This window comes from Cavia porcellus, unplaced genomic scaffold (genome assembly GCF_034190915.1).
Source record: "Cavia porcellus strain 051 isolate PalLab524CR breed Dunkin Hartley unplaced genomic scaffold, mCavPor4.1 scaffold_2, whole genome shotgun sequence".
Lineage (NCBI taxonomy): Eukaryota > Metazoa > Chordata > Mammalia > Rodentia > Caviidae > Cavia > Cavia porcellus.
In genome coordinates, this window is record NW_026947485.1 from 10216224 (window position 1) to 10237620 (window position 21397).

General features: G+C 38.0%; 1 protein-coding gene across 15 annotated transcripts in view; it reads right to left on the reverse strand.

The window, feature by feature from the left end:
* Srpk2 (SRSF protein kinase 2) overlaps nucleotides 1-21397 on the reverse strand; it is a 225596-nt gene that overhangs the window by 39231 nt on the left and 164968 nt on the right. For 14 of the 15 annotated variants that reach the window (XM_063237900.1, XM_063237893.1, XM_063237883.1 and 11 more), the window contains 4 exons: nucleotides 5968-6076; nucleotides 5144-5231; nucleotides 4757-4844; nucleotides 601-707 (listed from right to left, as the gene is read on the reverse strand). In XM_063237900.1, coding sequence (XP_063093970.1) covers nucleotides 601-707; nucleotides 4757-4844; nucleotides 5144-5231; nucleotides 5968-6076 — 392 coding nt within the window. Of the gene's footprint in view, nucleotides 1-600; nucleotides 708-4756; nucleotides 4845-5143; nucleotides 5232-5967; nucleotides 6077-8019; nucleotides 8137-21397 lie in introns of those variants that run through there. The other variant, XM_063237947.1, reaches the window with a different exon arrangement.

Consider the following 21397-nt stretch of genomic DNA (forward strand, 5'->3'; position numbering starts at 1 on the left):
CTATTCTTTATCTCCATTCTTTTCTGTGTATTATGAGACTATGTTTTTGCACATTTCAAGTATAAAATAGAGGGTGTTGGCTGTAGCTGATTCAGATAGGTCTTGTTATATAGTCTTGATTTTCCTGCCTCAGTTTCTCAAGTACTGGGATTATAGGTGTGGGCCACATATCCAGTTTTATAATACATTACTATCAGTACAATTACCATTCTACTAAATCTCCTAAATTTATTTCCCATAAAAATGGATCTGTAAGCAACTCAAAAATTTTCACTCCACCGAAGGATACTGAGAAAATATCTAAAAAGGAATGATTCATTATATCTACTATTTCTAAGGAACTAAGAGCAAGGTTTTGTAGTAAGTATACAGGATATAATTTCTGATTATATCACTTACCTTAAAAAAGACAAATAAGCCAAAAGAAATGTGTGCCTGACACTCACATCTGTTTCCTTCATAAGATGGTATGACATACCATTAAAAAGGAGTAAAGCTGATTTACGAACAGTTCAAATTGTTATTCATTCATGAACTAAAAATAGAAGTCTCACTGCAAGACTAGCCAACTTAGGGGTGGGTCTGCCTCAGAAGCCTCACCTGTCGAATGATACTCTTCACACAACGTACTGGGAGACCCTGATAGTTGGACTTGATGATCCACTTGAGGAGATGGTGGCCAAGCACTTCAAAGACCATGCACACATCTGGGACATGATTAAGGATCATTTGTGGATGGATACATTTTCAGGAATGAGATACTAAAAACAGGCTAAAAGCAGCATGGTGTGTGGCACTTGAAAAACACTTACTTCTTTGTAAAATACCACATCAATACTATGAATAATACCCAAAGTAGTCACTTGCTGTCTCTCACTTAAAAACAAAGAACTGATTTTTTACTAAGTACTTACTATATCCTGTACATTATATTGAAAATCACTTTAGGAAATATATAATGACACCCACAATAGAAGCAAGAAGAGTTTGCCTCAGAGACCCATGGTAGCCAGGGCAGATTCCCAGCCCACAAAAAGCTACATTCCCAACTCCCTGCAATAATGAAAACTCAGGAATTTGGAATTCTTTAAAAATATTTAAACCATTTTTTAAAGCACTGGAAAAGGACTGGCATATAAACACCTGTTCATATTTAATACATACAACTTGATGTATTTGAAGAGCAGCATATAGCTATGAAAACATCACCAGCATCAAAGTGACTGAGGCATTCTAAAGACCTAGAGTCACAACTCACAGGTTATGTGACACTCCATGCTCAAAGGATGATCTCGGGGCTTCAGCATGGACATATGCACAGAATACTTTGGAATTTACCAACACTCTCTCTCCTCTCCACTTTTGCTCTCAACTGTAAGCTTCGTCTTGTCTTTGGATATTTTCTTTCTCTCTCGTTTGCCCTTTGGGATTATTATCCTATTATTATCATCTCCTCAAGCACACGAAGGAGAAGGGAGAAACTCCTTACCAATACCATCCGATCACTAGCACCTGGGTCTCTCAAAACCAAGAGGAGTGATTTCAACATAAAGATAAGCAAGGCATATGGAATTCTAATTAATTTTTTTAAAAAAGCTCACAACATATCATAGGTAAAATTCCAGATGTTTGGGGATTCTGGGAAGATGGCATAACAGTAAGTAGCACAGAAAATAACCTCTCTGAGAGAAACAGCCCAGATGCTGGAATATAGCATTCTGGAGAAGGCCAGAAGGAAAGAAATAGGTCCCTTTGACCCAGGAAAAAACTAAAGTGAGAATTGAAGCCCACAGAGAAAATTTTTTAAAAAAGAAAAGAAAAAATGAAAAACTTAAACAGAAGGTGGTAGCCTGAAGTGCCTTCACCGGAGTAGGTCCCACTGCATGAGAAACGCCACTGGAATCTGGAGATGCACAGTCACAGTGAAGCAGGTGGCTGGCAAGCCTGAAGGCCTTGATGTGGAGACACAGGGTTGGAGGGGAACGGCAGACAGGAGAATTACACTGGCTGGCAGTGAGTGTGGGGAACTCAGTCCTCCTATGGGAGGGGGCGATTGGCCAGGTGACATTGTGGAGTCAGGCAGGATAAGCCTGGAACCAGAACTGTAGCTGGCTTCATTCAGTCACTCCTAGTGCAGAGGAGATTGGAGAAAACTGCTTGGACTGAGTCCGGCCCCTGTGCACATCCCAATACCCAAGGCCGAGGTTTGCCTAAAGCTATCCCTAACCAACACCACCCACGCAGGACACACTATCATGGTGAAGACTCCCTTCACCAGCACAGAAGAGAGGGGCCAGCCTGTCCTGCCCTTGCTTATACTCCAGTGGACACCAGCAGATTGGGGAAAGCAACGAACAGAAATCCCTAGCCAGCATGCTTCAGGGTAATTATAACAAATACAGAAAGTGCCGGGGACCTCACTACCTCCTTGTCTAGAAGAAACCAGGAAAATAACAATAGGAAGAAGCAAAAGGCAGTCTCCAGCCTCCAACCTAAGTAGTACTGGCCCACGAGAGGTAAATACAGAACAGATCGGGAGTTGCACACCTGCAGTTTCTGAAGAAATATCATCTAAGATAAAGAAATGTCTTTGTGAAATTATAAAAGAACTTAAAACAGAAATACTAAGTAAAAGAAGATATAAGAAAAATAATAAAAGAATGCTAAGCACCTCTCAAGAAGACACAGATGGAATAATGGAGGAGCACAGAAAAAGGAGAGAAACCTTCCATGAAGAATATTAAAAAATGTGGGTCAGAAGAAGTGACGAGCACTGGAGACTGTTACACGGCCCATAATCCAGGGCTGCGGGAGAAGTGCCCTACACTGCAGCCCAGCCTGCACAACCCAGTGACTCGGTGAAGACCATTCTGTTTAGTATGGTTCTATTCTGTTGTAGTTTATCTACCTGTACTAGATTTGATGGTATGGACAGCTATTCCAAAGATAGCAGGATATACTATGGTAACCATTTAGATTTCCTATAACTTAATTTGAAGCCCTGTTTTGCTTTCATTGTCTTGTTGTGACTAATTTCATTTGAATCTGTTTTGATAGTATCGTCTGAGGATATAGACAACAATTTTGAAGATTCACTATGATACCTACTCTGATTTGACTATTATCTTTTGAAATCCTATAATGTCTCCAATGTTTCATTTTTATTGATTTTGTTATGTACTGTTTCGTTCAATTTTATTTTGCATGATGATATGGACAATTCTCTTGAAGATAACAAGAGGCATTATGGCAACCATTGTTGATCATCTTGTAATTTGTTCTTAAGTCATGAACTATGTCCATCCTTTTGTTTTGACTGACTCCATTTGGTTTCATATCATTTGGTTTTATTCTTTTCAAAATGAAAAACAAATAAAAATTAAAAAATAAAATTCTGATGTTCAACAAAAGGACTTAATCTTTTTTTGTAAAGTACTTAATCTTAGAAGCTGTCAGAGAAAAGTCATTTTATGATTAAGAAAATGAGGAAGTGTGACATCAATGTATTATTGTTAATTGATGGTTTTGATTTTTTTTCCTCCCCTAATTAGTCTTCTACAATCCACCTACTCAGGAGACTAGAGCACAAGGCTTGCAAGTGTGAAACATGTCTGGGCAACCCTACCTCAAAAAGTAAAAAGGGCAAGGAGACTGTTCAGTAGCAGAGCATTTGAGTTCATTTCTAGAAACACTAACACAAACATCCGTAATTTTTCAAAGATACACACTGACATTATTACAGGTAAAAGAAAATGACACCTGAAATTTGTTTTACAATAATTCAGTAACACAGAAAGGATAAAGAACTGTAGCCAGACCATCATCAACACTAAATTTTGGGGGCAAATTTACAGAAAATTACTGTATTATATTAGTTTTACATTATGTTTGAAACTTTCTACAATAAAAGCCTTAAGAGAAAATCAATGGAAATCTCTTCCATTTGCAAATAGTACAGGAAATAACATTACTTTTATCAGGCTTTTTGCTAGGTGGTGGAGTACTTGTCTAGCATGCACAAGTCCCTGAGTTCAATCCCCAGTGCCACCAAAAAAAAAAAAAAGCCACTACTCAGGTTTTGCAAAGTGAGTAAGTAAAGAAAAATAAATAAAACCAGGAGGCAAGTGGTGTGGCCCAGTGGAAGAGCACCTGCCTAGGATGCCTGAGGGCCTGGGTTCCAGCTCTAGCACTGCAGTGAGGGTGAACACTTGCACATGCACATGTGTGCGCCAGCAAACAACACAGGACAGGGACTTAGACTGCAGCATTCACCTAGTAGAAAGGTGATCCGCTTTTTCATTTAAAAGACTCAGTTAAAAGACTTATTTAGAAGACTCGATTATATTATTCTGGAAATAAAATGCAGAGTTATTAGGACTGGCTAGTACTAATAATACTTAAAGTACAATTTCAGGGAGTCAGCATTAACACAGTACTTTTCCTTTTATTCAGTCTACAAATACTTTAGGGTTATACATTATTTGCAGCCACACTGTCCTGGTGTACTGGTTTTAAAAAGTTTAAAGCACAGAGAAGTACTGGTATACATTTTTACCTTGGCACAAATAAACTTCATCATAAGTACTAATAACAGGTCAGTAATTAATTCAACCCCAAATTAAGCCATTCTAGTTCCCCCATTTTATAAGACTTCATAAATGATCCTAGCAAGTTTATATAGAGGGGTTACAGAAGTTTGTGTTTTAAAGTAAAAATAAAACAACAACACTAATAATTCAGCCATCAAAAAGGATACGTATTCCATTCATGCCTGAAATCTTGAAGTCATCAATGAGCTGGACCACCATGTCTTTGTTTGGGTCACTGGGGTCACTTTCACGAACCTATGAAAAGAAAGATGAATACAAGACCAGAGAAATAGCCAGCGGTTTAGGTCAGTGGCATAAGTGCCTGCCTTGCAAGCATGTGGTTGTGATAACAGCTACCAAAAAAGAAAAAGATTGGATAAATTTAAAATGCAGACTCTTCTCCATGATACCAATCCACAAAGTGGTATTTTTCAAATAAAAGATTTAACATTTGGACCCATAAAAATTTTCTATTTTATTACTACCCAAAAAGTCCCCTATAAAATCAGTCAGTTTGATTTCCTTGTATCAGTCACATTTTTTGTAATACTTACACATTTGAGCAGTTTTATTTCATCCAAGGCTGTCTCTGTGTAATGCTGGGCACTCTTCACAACTTTCATTGCAACAAATCTTTTCCCTCTTTTTTGAAAAAAAAAAAAAAAAAAGCATGGTTATTTATATCACTAGCCAAAGAAACCATGTTATAATAACATCTATGCAATCAACAGAGACTTTTAATAAACTTTCCTTTGAGCGCTTGCTTCGGCAGCCCATATACAAAAAAGTTTTCAAGTATTATTTTTTCAAATATGAGAACCACAACCAAATAGTGTGTCTAAAGGGCAAGACAACCTCCTTGTGGTTTTGATTTTATTTTCATTAAAGTAGACTAGAAATGTTTCTGAGTCACCAGAGAGAAAGGAAAGATGTTCTAACACTTGTTTTAGTTCATACATGACACAAGTACACATGCATATATACTGGGAAGCAAGTACACAAACTGGGCAGCAAGATGTTTACTGCTGTGGGTCACAGCTCTTAAATAACATCTGAAACACTTATCTGGAAAAGCTATTCATTATTGATTTTCATTTGAATGTTTTTTCTGACATGAATTACTAAAAAAGTAAGCCTTACAAAATGCCATTTCAAGGGCTAAGATTCGGAAGTCAAGCCACAAGAGAGTTCACATTTTTAAATATCTGAGCCAATGAACTTAAACCTAGAAGGGAGAAAAAAATTTAGCTGAAGCAGGCCTGTGCTAAGCAGTGCTTTACATGCCACAACAAAGCAGGAATGCTTCTCAGCTATATCGCCTTAGAAACAGATGATGAGGAACTGTGTCAGAATCGAATGCAGAAAAGACAACACGTACTGCATATCCCAGCACAGCCAGACTGTAGAGAAGTGCCCCCATCCTAGCTTTCTGATGACATGATATCGACCATTGAAGAGGTCTCCAATCTTCACTGGATGATAGCCACCTAGGAGGAGAGGGAGAGAAGTGGGGGGAGAGAAATGAGAATTCAGTATCTCAGGAAAACAGAAATGCATTTCACTGTCAATTCTTGATGTCATTTAAGAAAGCTCTAAAATAACAGAATTAAGAGTAACATGTTTAAAATATTACATTTATTCAGGCTTAACTTTCATTAGGAGAAAAATATTCTATGAATTCCCACTGGATTTTTAATAAATTTAAAATGGGCTGGGCATAGTGATGCATGCCTGTAATTCCAGTACATCCACTGGTACACGCATGACTGCATCCACTGGTACATGCATGACTGTTCCATCAGACAACTTGTACCACTGGAAATACAAATGGAGTTAATAATTTTTATTGCTGTTTTTAGTAATTAATAAAAAGTCACCCAAAGGGACAGTCATGCATGTACCAGTGGATGAAGCCACCCAACAGTGAGACATACATGTTATGGCCCCATCATGAACATGTTGAAAAGGCAACAAACCATCTAGCACTTTAAAAAAATAATCTGTGATTTCTATTTAAGATGTGTACACATATAACATGTGTACACACACAAGTATTTTTCCTTAAATGTTAAACTCAAACTTATGGGATGTTACAAGAAAATTCATCAAATTAAAGGCTGTTTATGCTACATAATTTTACATACACTAGTAGTTTATGTGCATCTGATATAAGAATTGTTTGAGACGTGTATTACGGTAGCCTCGAACTGGCCTTGTTCTCTTATCACTTCTTCCCAGAAACTCGCATTAGAAATGAGGAAACGGGTTAGGGAGCAGACACAGGTACCCTAAGGCAGATTCCCAGGAGAGCTGAGGGTGCCTGCTGACATCCGGCATAAAAAGACCTTTAATACTGCATTTTTAACTAAGCCATTTAAAAAACTGGATCATTCTCCCAAACCACAAACAATACAAGAGGTCAGGTTGTTAGCAATGGATAGACTATTATTTTTATTCTTACTATTTATATTTTATTGTAATTTATTTAAGTTTTTCCAAAACAATGCTTTTCTGCTTTGCAAACAGATTTTTCCTTTTTTTAATTTAACATGTATTACTTTTTTACGTAAAGAAGAGAGTTGCATGTATTACTCTCTCATTTGATTTATTTGTGGAGTAAGGAGTGAACCCAGGACTTTCATGGATACCAGACAGGCACTCATTGCTGACCTACATCCCTAGCCATTATTTCATTTTTCTAACCTGCAGAATTCTTATAAATCACTCAAGAAAGACAGTGATGGCTCACGTCTAGTGTTGAAAGGCTGAAAACAGGCACAGGGAGTTATCTATACTATATCTCTCATTATACTTATATAACTACTAGAGGGTTTGAGTCATACTTCTACTTACATTGTGGTGGGTTAATAAGGCAGAAATCTGACCAAATACTGAGTTTCTAAAATTTTTACTGTCCTATCATTACCACACTCTGTCTTCCTGGATTTTAATCTCAAGGTCTAACAATATTTTGAAATAGATATATTAATAATAGAAAATTAGAAATAAAATATAGAAATTAAAACTTACTACTTAACTTTAATTCTCTAAAAAATTAGAAGAAATAGGCTTTGAGTCTTTTGTACAGTATCTTGAAAATAAACACTGAAAAGGAGGAAAAGAAAGCTAGTATTTCTTAATTAGGAATTAGGAACACCATGGAACGCACTTTATCTTCAAATCTATGCTCTGTGAAACGAAAGTAAACTTTAGTGTAACTCAGGTTTTCCACAGGAAAGCAGCAGAAAAGAAAGGAGGAGGTGGGCAGGACAGAGCTAAAGCCAAGCACATTTCTTGACCGTAAACCCAACATTTTAACAGGTTATCTGAACCTAAAAAGCAAAGGGTATATGTTGCATACTCCATACACATCTGCTCAGGAAACTCCCTCTCCAGGGACCCACTTACATTTTATAAGACAAGTACTTACAAAACACTGATGGCTTCCGTATTTAATTCTTACAAAGTAAATGCATTCTTTTTACACTGCCACAGAGGCATCAAGTGCCTGGCTTCAGGGCCGGAGACTACATGTGCCTCCAAAGGCTGGGTTCTACTCACCAGTAAGAAATGTACTCCACCTTTTTAAAGAACTGAAAGCACCATTTCCTGGTGTGTAACACTGGGTGGCTTAAAAACATAAAAGCTATGTGATACTTAAGTGCATATTACTGCTAAAATTAACATCTCTAAGTTTTAAAAATTTAGTCATGCATAAAGAGAAGAAACCTGTCTCTAGCATATGTTTTGGGTTTAAAGTCTCAAATACCCCAGGGATTTAGCTCAGCAGTATAAGTGCCTGCCTGGCATTATGAGTTCAATTCCTGGGACCAAATTTTCAAATAGCCAGAATGTGTACTGGTGAGCAAAAACAAGAGCACCATCACCACTGTAATCGCAGGAGAAATATAGTAGCTGCTCTTCCTTATGAGCTTTAAAAGTTGAGTAAAAACAAATTACTAGTTGAGTCCAGTGCCTCTGGAGTGTACAGACAGTTAAAACACTGCCTAAAAATAGGCCAACTATGTAAGAGGGACACAGAAGTAATCTTTAAAAGCAGAAATCATTTAACACACTTTTAATTTTGAAAGCGACATATATATTCTATTCTAATCTAGTTCCTAGATTTCTACTGAACTTTCCCCATCCTTCCCTCCCCTCTCACAGAATGGTAACCTTGAAACTGGGGATTTCCTCTCTGCCAGCAGAGACTCATGGCCTCGCACAGCAAGCCAACACCAAGCCAACCAATACCCAGGATATGTGAGGAAGAGGGACTCCGGCAGCTCCACAGGAAACTCCTCTAACCCCGAACCCTCACCACTGTCATGGCTACTGGTGGGCATGTCCCAGCCACTCCACTGCCCAGCACACAAGGGGCTTAAACAGCAGTTACAGAAGACACAAAGACTACAATGTCTCTCAGGCCCTCGTGGTACCTCACCAACAAACAGAAAAGGAACGGAGGACACCACAAGTGCTACACGTGGCCCTGTTAACATCATGAGGAACACTACCAGAAAGGGCCATGTACTCAAGGGTCATCATAACCTAACAGATCTTGATACTGTGCATTTCGTTATTGTATTGTTTAACTTAAACTTCATATATTTATAACTTAGAAGCTTTTCTTCTTAAAAAAAACTGTTAAATTGGATTATAAATACAAGGAGAGTAAGAATACATTGTTAAGCAATCATTACTTTCATTGGTATGGTTTCTTTTATTCCTGTAATACACCTACAAACACTGTAGTTGAGCTCTAACTACACTAGTAATAAGACTTCAAAGATGACAGTTCTAAAACTTTTCTCCAAAACATAAAGACAACTTCAAGCCAGGCATGATGGTACAGAGCTGTAATCCTAGCTACTCGGGAGGCTGAGGCAGGAGGGTTACAAGTTTAACACCAGCCTGGATGACTCCACAAGACCCCAGGTTGGGAGAAAACAAAACAAAACAAAAACAGTAAAAGAACTAGGGACACACTAAAGCACTCTCTGTGTTCAATCTTAAATACAACACTAATAACAACAGATAAAGAAGATACTCTTTCCCTTGTCCAGCAAAAAAAAACTTTTCAGAAATCAAAATTTTAAAACTCCAGGTGCTGGAGATTTAGCTCAGCGGCATAAGCGCCTGCCTCGCAAGCAGGCAGTCGTGAGTTCGATCCCGGTACCGATAAAAAAGAAAAAGACAAAAAAAAAAAAAAAAAATTTAAAACTCCACAATAAGCAATAGGCAAGATTTTCAGCAAATTCTATTTACTTTAAGCTTTCCAAGGGTGAGGAAAGATTTCAAAATCATTCCTAACAGACTGCTTAAAAAGGAAATGATAGTTAAAAAGTTTGTTCACAGTAAAATAGCAGAGACATATTTTGTCTCTTGAAGATTTCAATACCCTCTCCCTATAAAATTGAAACCCACTTAAAATGCAGAAGACTCAAACATATTAACAACCAATGACTAATGGACATTTACAAGCTAAGTCTTTTCAAGTGCACACTACTTATTTACCAAAACAGACTATACACTGACCTATATATAAAACAGATCTCAATAGAAAAAAGGATTCAAGCCACCCCATGTTCTCAGAACACGTGTAATTAAATTTGAGACCTATAAAGACAAAATATATTGTCTTGGAAACTAAGGAAACATACAATAGTCTAGGGACCAAAGAAGATAGAAAATATTTTTCACAAGATGAACACTAACATAAAACATATCAATCTGGAAGACACTGTTAAAACAGTAGGGAGAGGGAAACCTGAAGCATTCAATATGTTTCTATTTGAAGATATCTAATCAGTTTCCACTACAAGAAACTAGAAAAAGAAAAGCAAATGTAACTCAAAATAAACAAAACAAAGCATTAATGACAAAAGCATGATTCAGTTAAATAAAAAGCATAAAAACAATTGAGAGAAATCAGTGAATGGGGAAGATGGTTCTTTTTTGTTTTGCTTTTCTGAGAGAGGGTCTTTGCTCTGTAGTTCAGGCTCACCTGGATCTTGCTATGTAGCTCAGGCTGGCCTTGAACTTGCAGTAATCCTAACCCGGCACCATGCATAGGCTGACTGGGGGACAGCAAGACGCCAGCCCCTTCCAGCACACAGGCACGGAGACAAGAACTGCCAATCCCTCTACCCCAAGTGACTGGCTGATCTAGAGAAACACAGGCTGTGATGAAGCTAATTAGGAGGAGAATTCTGAAGAATGAAAAAGATCAGAATGTAGAGTGATATGCCAACAAGCAGTCTAAAGAAGAGGGAGGGGCCGGGGATTTAGCTCAGCGGCTCAAGCACTTGCCTAGTAAGTCTCAGGTGGTAAGTTGGATCCCTGGTACAAACAAAAAAAAAGAAGTATTAAGAATTAATCTGGAGGGGCTGGAGGTTAGCTCAGCGGCATAAGCAAGCAGGCAGTCATGAGTTCAATCCCCGGTACCGAATAAAAGGAAAAAGACAAGGAAAAAAAAAAAGAATTAATCTGGAGAAACAGCCTACTGTGGTTGACAACTATTTAAGTAAATTTGACGACACGGAGTTGAAAAGGAGGTGGCCGCTGACTTCTCAAATGGGATGACGATTCCTTTCTGGGAGGCTTAGGGGCATCTGTAGCCCTTTTCTGGTTAATTGGGAAGCAGTAGCCTGGTGGGCCCAAAAGGACATTTACTTTGACTCTGGAAAACATTGTGATGTTTGCTTTGGCAGTAGATTAGTTTTCCAATTAAACTTGCTAGCTCTATTTAAAGTATTTTAGTAGACAGCAACAGGCATACGAATGTACACCTTCTTTCCATTTAACAAATATTTATCGAGTGCCTAAACTCTGTGCCAGGCACCGGGCTAGCAGCTAGAAATACAAAACTGAACTAGTTAGAGAGGGTCCTCGTCCCCTCAGAGGCAGATAATGAAGAACTAATGTATACAAGTAATCATTTAGTTAACTGTGCCATCATGAAGGAGGCACACAGAATGCTACCTATTCTGGGATGTCAGAGACAGTAATAGGAATACTGTAAAGTGTCCTACTAAATCCATCCCAGATTTGTGGTCAGTCTCTGAGTTGACAAAAGATTGCTTCTGTGTAAAGCCCAGGGCACTGTTTCTGCCTGAACTTCACTCTTTTATTTTTTAAAAATTACTTTTAACTTTTATTAATACCTTTTACTGACAAATAATTATAAACATCATGAGGAACACCATGTCTTTGAAATGTGTTTACAATGTGACATTATTAAATCAAGTTAATTAACATAAAAAAGATTCTTTGGGAAAAGAAAAATTAATAAATTTCTGGCCAGGTTGATAAAAGCAAAAAGAAAAAAACCAAAATACAAATTACCAATATGAAGAATGATAAGGGAAACTGGTGAGAGTGGGTGTCACCATACACTTTACAGACTCTGAAAGGATAACAAGGGAATGTGTCTAAATACACAAAACACACATGAAACGAACACCCTGAAAGACACAAACCACCAAAATTTCAACAAAAAGGAATACATATCTAAATATTCTTCTTGTATCTATTTTGAAACCAAATTTACAGTTAAAAAATTTTTTTTTATGAAAACAGTCGGGTATGGTGGTGCATGCCTGTGATCCTAGCAGCTGGAAGGCTGAGGCAAGAGGGTCACTTCAAGTTTGAGGCCAGGCTGGGCTACAAAGTGAATTTGAGGCCAGCTTGAACTGCATAATGAAACCCTTTCTCAAAAAGGCAAACAAAGACAAAAAACAAAAACAGCATAGGACTTCCTCTAAACACTATAGAAGAAATACTACCGATTCTATACAAACTCCCTAAACAAGTAAAAACCAATACTCCTGTCTCTCATATTATGAAACCAGTGTTAATTTAGGCAAAAATCACAAAATGAACTGTAGACTATGATGTACATTCAAAAGATATTAGATACTATTTCAACAAACTGAATCAAATCAAATCAAATCTAATCAAATCCAGAAATATAATGAAGAACAATGCATCATGACTAAGTAGGGTAATAAAGGATACTATGTCATGATCACGTGGGACGTAGTGTACAAATACAAACTCAGTCTAATATTCAAAACTTGATCCATGAAATTCCACATAAATAACATACCAAAAAAATAAAATCATGATTAATTCAATAGACAGAGAAAAAAACTGATAAGAATACAGGGGCAGGGGAGAGAGAATCTAAACAGTCCTGATGACAATTCTCAACAAAACAGGAAAAGAAGTTTGGGGGAAACCTACAGACAAACAGGGTGGCTCAGTAGCAGAGTGACCCTGAGCGCGCCTGAGGCAGGCATGGGTCCTACGGGAGGTGTGATGAAAGGCAGAATGCTTTTCCCCTATGGCCAGAAACAAAGCAAGGATCCTTGTCCTCCCCACTTCTCGACTGCACTGAAAGCTCAGGCCAGTAGTACAATCACACAAAATTAATAAACAATAATACATCAAAAATGTGGTCGTGTCTGGGTGCACTTGCGGAAGAGAAACACCAATGTTTCCTTCTCCAGGCTATCTTTGGAAGGTTTCTACAGTAAGCGACCTTGGAAAATAGAGGCACTATCTTCTCCTGGAGAGAAGGGAGGATGATTTGCCACAAGGAAAATAAGTCCCTCTCCCAGAGTAGTATCATTTCGGAGGGCCCTAATGGAAAACATCTGAACTTGGAATCCCTCTTTGATGACTGTACACTACCGCCTGGGCCTGCTGCCTGGGCCCGCTTCCTCGCCGTGTGGGTAGATAGCAGGGAGGAGGTGTGTTGAGAACCACTAAGAACATGAGGCTCAAGCGACCTGCAGCGTTTTGGATATGAAGGCCTTTGTCTCTGACCAGAAAGCCTCACGGCTTTCCCAAAATACTGGTGGCAAGTTGACTTACTGACAAATAAGATAAAATCTCAGAAATGTCTTAGTTTTTGATAAGTCTATCTTTGACACCAGAAAAAAAAAACTCAATTTATTTCTTATAAAAACTATCAATCTTAGAACCACTGCATTTTCTTTCTTGCCTGAATGACTAAAAAGTCCACAGATGACGACGACGAAGAAAAAGAGGGGGAGAGAGGGAGAGAGGGGGGAATGGGGAAGAGGAGCCAGGGACATAGCTCAGCAGCACAGTGCCTGTCTGTCAGGTACAAGGTCGTGAGTTCGATCCCCAATACCCCCCTGCCAAAAACCCAGAGACAAATTTGTACTATTATCTGAAAATGTGCAAATGTCTAGTAAATCCTTGTTGTTAACTTTGATCTGACTGTATTACAGTAAACCTTGATGTTTGAGTTTAATTTGTTCTAGAAATATGCCTGTAATTCAAAGTATGATCTATCAAAGTGAGTTCCCCCCTCAAAAAATAATGGAAATTCAGATGACTTATTCCATAACCCAAAAATATTCTTATGAAAATGATTATAGTACCATAACATGAAATAAATAAAACATAAAATATAAAGAATAATAAATTAACCTGCACTTATCTTTGAAAACTTTTGTGGCTGGTGTAATGGAGTTAAGAGAGGAGAGTTACTGTGTAGGACCACGGTCACTATCACTATTGGCTCAGTGGAATCCTTTTCTTTTCAAGCAGTTTTAACAAGAAGCCTAACCAATGACACTTTTGCCTCCTTTTGAGGATTTCACAGAAATGTGACATTGCAGTGTCCTTAAGCAGATTCATCTTATTTGGGTGGTGCTTTTCTACAAAATTTTGTACTGTTTCCCTCATTTTACATATCTGCCTTGAAATCTATTTTGAGTGAGAGATTCCTGAGCCTTTTTCTCCTCTTCTGCAGATGAGAGCACATTTCTCTTGCTGTTAGGAAACAATCACACATATCCTGCAGCAAGAGAGAGAACTACTGGCTTGCCTCAGCATCACACACTACTCATACTGCAGGACACTGCTCCTTTTTGTGTTAAAATTCTTTAGAAATGTTTGCTCATCTTGTGGAACATGTTACTCACAATCCAAGGTTTCTCTGTATATTGTATTATTTCTACTGTACTTCATCTATTGCATAATTTATTTTATATATATAAAATTTCGTATTTATATTTTTTATATATATACTCACACATATACACTATATACACATATATGGATGGGATGTATTTGGAGGATTTCTCAATTATGAATAAGAAATGTTAGAACACAAATAACACCTACTGTTTTTTTTTTTTTTTTTTTGTCTTTTTCCTTTTGATCGGTACCGGGGATGGAACTCACGACTGCCTGCTTGCAAGGCAGGCGTTTATGCCGCTGAGCTAAATCCCCAGCCCCACACCTACTATTCTTTAGGACAAACTCAAGCAAAGCCTACTCCTAGAAAGCATTTCGTGATTTTCTGATTGAGGCAGAGCAGGGCCCCCTTTCTATGCACCTCCTCAATACCTCTGTAAGTAATATAAGTTCTATTATACCACACAATATAGTATATTTCACTTCTTTGTTTTTCTCACTTGCCAGGAGATTACAAATTTTATAAAAACAGGAATACAGTTTTGTCTTTAGAAACAGTATCATCAGCACCAAGCACTCAGTACTTGGATCATAATAGGCAATAAATATATATGACCCCAAGTACAAGGAAGACAGATATAAACAGAGATCTGTTCTGTTGTTCCCTGGCATGACATAAGGGAGAAGTGGGAAAAGTTCCCCCAGTTTAAAATGGGGAACTCAAAGATTTAGTATATTGTAACAAAAAGACAGGACAACATAGCATGAGGAAAATGTGTCCACAAATAAAAAAGTAGTATTTGATGCTAACAGGACAGGAATGGTATACTCAGATCAGACTGAAGAACACTGAGCCAGAGTTTTTTACTTTACTATTTCAGGGGAAATTAACAAAACATATCCTCAGAAGATTTTCCTTTGATCAGAATGAAAAAAAGGAACTGGTGGGCCAGGAGTTTTGCTTAGCAACACAAGAATGTGCTTGGCAAGCATAAGATCTTGAGTTCAATCCCCAGCATAAAAAAAAAGTATAGAAAAAAAGGAACTGGTAACTAAATGTATTCCAAGTAATATCATAACAATAGTGCTAAGGCAAATCAATAGTAGAAAAAATTTTTATTACTCTGGAAAATTAAAATTTGTAATATTTACAGTAAATATTTAATAATGATATTGAGCTGTGGTAACATGTATAGACCCTGAGCAAAGGTATTATAGCATCTACAAACATTTAAGAGTTTAAATATCCTCATACTCTATATCATTATAAAGCCAAGCTCCAATTCTAAAGCTAAATAAACAGAAATAAGTATTTTTCTTTTTCTTTTCTTTTTTTTTTTTTTTGTCTTTTTCATTTTTATTGGTACGGGGGATCGAACTCACGACTGCCTGCCTGAAAGGCAGGCACTTATGCTGCTGAGCTAAATTCCCAGCCCCTGTATTTTTCTATTTTTATAACAAATAACATTTTATTGTTATAGCATTATGACTTGCAGCTACAGGAAAATTTATCAATTTATCTAAATGTACTAATAATTGACATTTCCATTTTTTTCTAGGAAAGACTCTCAAAACTGTTAAGACCCCCACAATGGAAATTCAAGTCACACTCTGAATTAAGTTTGTGTCAGAAGTCCTAATCAGCACTCTAGAATCTAGTGCATGCGGTTCAGTGAGAGTGCTTTAGAACACATTTAAATGCACCCTCAAGGTAGGCAGGACTTCTAAAAGTGCACAGTAGGTAACATCAGATCATAATGGCTTATAGTTGTCTTTAAAAGACCTAAAAAACCATGCCTAGAGATTTCTTTGATTGTCGTTGAAGTAAAAAACTCTGCCCTAAACCAGCCTTCAGCAGGCCACTGTGGTGGTGCAGAGACTGAGGCTCACTGGGCAGCCTGGGCCACATGAATTCAAGGACAGCCTAAAATACACAGAGACCTTAAACAATCATTTCAGGGCTGAATTCAAAGCCAGGTAGAGGCTGAACGCTATTGGACTATGACCACAGAAGTAAATGCCAGCTGCAGCCAGTCTGGTGGATCCCATTTGTCACTCCATTTTCTCTGGCTGGAAATAATATCTATCTATAGTAAAGTGGACCATTCTAAACTATGTTTGGTCTAGAATACTACTCAGTTCTACAATCTTTTCTGACAACACTACAAATTTAATTTTCTCAGTCTTGTCTTTCGACCCTGTAATTTAAGTCTCAAGCTTTTTTTGTCATATGCAACATACAACTAATGGCCCAATTTCATTGAAAGCACTGAGTGTATTAATGCCCTCCAATTGCACATTAAGCAATTAAAACGTTAAGAGACACATTCTGCATCCATTACCAATATTTGTCTCCTATTTCTTAAATACACAAGATGTAACTGAAAGGTTCTTGCCCTAGTATAAATTACTGTATGGTTATGGTGGTGGTCTAACGTGGTAGAAGACCAAAGCGGGAACACGTACCACTTTCCTGCTTCTTCCTCAGCCTTAATTGCAACTCCCATTCCTGTTTGTGCCAGAACAAAGTTCCAATCAGCTCGTCGCGTGTCATCAATGCCCGCCCTAAGCGCCACCGTCAGAGGTTTTGTATATATATATATATCTCCCATACTCCACTTTCCGGTCAAAGGGACCCAGGCCGTCTATGGTCATGGACTCCTCTCCACGTCCTTGGAAAAAGGCTATTTTTTACTTTATATTCTCTTTTATTTTGCCGAAAACTTTCAGTAATTTGTAGTAAGTCTAAATTTTTAAAAATGTATCATAAAGAAACACTGCCATTAGTCCCTCTCTGAACACTCCCCCTCCATCCTTTTCACCACATAATCCCATTGTTCTTTTGCTTCCTGAAGCAGCTCTGGAGTCCTCTTTTGTAAGTGTCTCCTGATTCTCATGACTACCTCAGTGACCTGAACAGATTCAAAACCTTTTATCTTCCACAGACAAATACAATAAATAAACTGAAAGATGACGCACCATAATGTTTGTATGAGCTTGCCTTCTCACTGGATGACACCTCGCAGCAGTATTTACTGTATTTTTTCTTAATCACACCTCATAAAGGCACTTGGGAAAGGAGACTTCAGAACTCCTTGAGAAAGTGGCAAGAACAAAGGGTAAGTGTATTCAAAGCAAAGGGGAGTATTTTGAGGGCTATTACCACATTCTCAACTGGGCCATAATTTGTATGTCTCACTGCCAGGTGGCTCTCATTTAAATTCCATCATCTGATGTTAAAAGCTAACACTACTGGTGGTTCTAGCTGAGAGATGGGACAGTCATGCATGGATTCCTGGTGATTCAAGCCAACAGGAATATGTTAATGGCAATGTGTCTTTTATAGTAATAAACTTTTAAAATTATAAAGATTCACCATATATTTTGATTACCCCTTGTATAATGCCAGATACAACTGTACCTCCAGGTGTTCTATGTAATATACTGTTAAAAATTATCCTTAAACTGAAAACACAGCAATCAAATGCTGCTCATTTTACATTTAAATAAATGCCTAGTTGGGATACTTCCAGCAGGGCATGGTGGTACCTGCCTGAGAAGAAGCAGGAAGTCACAAGTTTGAGTCCAAATTGGGCAACCTACCAAGTTAGTGAGATCCTGTCTCAAATAAAACAATAAAAACAGGGGTTAGTGATGAGCTTAGTGGGAAGGACCTAGGTTTAATTCCTAGTGGAGGCAGTAGGGGTACATCCTTAACAGCAGACTGCAAACTAAGCACTCTTGAATGCCAGAGGTTTAATTTCTCAATTAACTATATTTTTAGAAAAATCAGTCTTCATGCATGTGCCTCTTCACTGACTCAGGCTGCTTCTATTGAACCTTTAAAGGAAAAAAAAAAAAATTCCCAGTGTGCTCATGAGAGGAACATTCCCACAGTGCCTGCATGTACTGACAGTTTATATGTGACAATCAAAACTGAAGATCAGTTTGGCTAAACATAATATCTTTCGTGCCCATTTTCCTATATTAAGTGTAGCACTTTGTTGCCTTTTGGCCCAAAGTTTTGCTGTGCCCAAAGCTAGATGATCTTGATTTTTCCCAGTAAGTCACATGGTCTTTTTGCTTAAGATTTTTCTCATTACATCTAGTGTTAGGCTGTAACATTTATTGGAACTTTGTGATTTTTGTACTTTATCTTTCTGATAAGCACCTCCCTGTTTGCACTGTGAGCAAAAGAGAAGTAAGCAGACATTATACGAGATCATTATATTATATGGTATCATAAATAGGCATTATAGGCGATTTCCCTAATAAAAAACATGAGCCGTAGACTATAAATTTGGACCAACTTACTCAAAGGCTTTGGGCTTATTTCTTGGCTTTAATTATGTCTGGACGAATAATAGTACAACACATAAAGAGTTACAAACTGGGGAAACAGTCTTAGAATGAAACAGTTTAGTTGAGTGAGTTCATAAATCAAATTGCCATGAAAAACACTGATATATGAGTTATATATGCTGACATTTATTTTTACAGCAGAAAAATATTCTTCTAGTGACTAAAGCTTTTAAATAAAAGCATTTCAGTAAACAGCTCTCAGGCTATTTCAAACTAAAAGCTGTAATTACATTCAGATATGCAAATAAAACATTAAGTTCCTTCAAGAAGTCAAGACCTTTTTATTCTTAACTGAAGGTATACTGTACTTTTTTAACATACAAGGGTGTATTATAGAACACAGCAATGTCTGACTCAACCATACAACGAAAGGCACGTTCCCAGTGCAAATTATATCCTCTACTAAAAAATGAAGCATCACACATAGTAAATAATCTGAATTATTCCAAAATTCCTCAAAAAAATCTTAATATTTCTAAATGCAAGTCTTATAAATATATTACTACAAATAAGGAAAAAGATCTTTGACATATATGAAGAAAATAACTGAATTTTTGAGCCTTATTCTAAAGCCCCACCGAGTTTCATAGCCCAAGGCTATTTCAGTTTATCATCAGCAAAAAGTCCAGCTCACACACCAACTTATGTATGTTTGTGCTGTTTGATATTTAACACAGCGAATTAAACAAACCTAGTAGACTTTAGGCTTAGGGCTCATGGCCCAAGACAAGTGGTTGCATTATTCCACCTACTTGTAGATGTGTGTGCTTGGGTGGCAGTGTACAGCATCCTTTTTACTGACGGCTTCCATCTGGCTGTGCTATCCAGAAGGCTGACCAGTATCTCTCCACCTATCTCCACCTATTCTTGAACTTTTAGATTTCATCAAGAAATAGACTCTAACTCTCCTCCTGTGAATCTGAATAGGCTTCTACTGTGCCTCTAAGCCACAGAATGTAGAGGATACAACTGTGACTTCTGAGGACAGGTTGTAAAAGCAATACAACTTCCACCTTGCATGGTACACATTTAGAACTCCAAGTTGCCATGTAAGAAGTCTGATTACTCTGAAGCCTTTAACTGTCAGCGTGCCACATCACGTGAAGAAGACACATGCAGAAGCTATAGCTGACAGCCCTAGTCTTCCATCCTTCTAGCTCTGGAGCCGACATGGAAGCATTCAGATAATTCTGGTCCTCAGCCACTGAGGCATCTCAAGCCACTGAGATGCTTAGCTGAATCCTCAGATATGAAGCAGAAGCAAGCTATCACCACTTTGTTCCTTCTAAATTTCTGACATATGAAATCATGACCAAAATAAAAAGGTGGTTCAAGACTGCTAAGTATAGGGATGATTTGATATGCAATAATAATAACCAGAACAGTCCTTCTCTATTTACCCTAACAGCTATGTAAAACCTCTGTGGATCTGCAATAAAAATGTGCACTGAATCTTAAAAAGAAAAACAAGAAAAAAACCCCAGCCCACTGCCACTAAAGTAGTTTATGAAAAAAATGGTATAGAAGCGGACAAAGAAGTAGAAGGTATACTCAAGATAGAATTGCTGAAGGGAATAAAAATATAGTGATACAGCTGCTAGGGAAGAGTCCAACAGCTTGATAAGAAGCTGAGGCTGCAGTTACCACATGACCCAGCAATTCCACCTCTAGATACAATACACCAACAGCATGGAAAACCAACGTCCACTGTAATTCATACACAAATGTTCTAAGCAGCATATACGTAATAGCCAAAAAAGAATATCAAATGTACTAATAAATAAATGAAATTGATATATACATGACAGAATAATAATCATCATACGTGAATAGGGGACTACTGCATGGTACACGATATGTGAAAGTTAAAAACATTAAGCTGAGTGAAAGAAGTCAGGCACAATGGGCTACAACTGCGAAATTCTATTTATTTGAAATACCCAGAATAAAGAACTCTTAAGAATACAGTCTGCTTTTATACTAGCCCAAATAAGGAAATATAAAAGAATATGCACAGGGGAATAACAGAATATAAATTGCCCCAAACTTTATCCCATTTGCTAGGTTGTTTGTACTTTTTTAAATCCTACCTTAGACCCCAGATAGGAATCAAACATGACAGACCTAGTGAGCCACCTAAAGGAACAGGAGTGCAGGAACTGATCTGCAGGGTGTCTCAGGCTTTGGCTGGGAGCATGAAGTAATTTCATGTTCCAGTGGGGGTGGGGTGGGGCGCAGAGCAAATGACTGCAGAGCAATCCTCACAGTGAGTGTGGATCTCTACAACCAGACTCCGGAGCAGAGCAGGGGCCTGTGGGGAAGAGGCAGTGGGCAGTGAGGGGTAGTGGGTGACAGTGAGCATGGTGGAGGCCGGGGGGCTTTCTTCTTCATGCTCTCCACGCCACACATTCTTGCTCCAGTACTGAGGACAGTGGGGACAGAGCCTTCCCCAGCAAAGGTTTTCTCTGAATGGGTCGTGGCAGCATGAA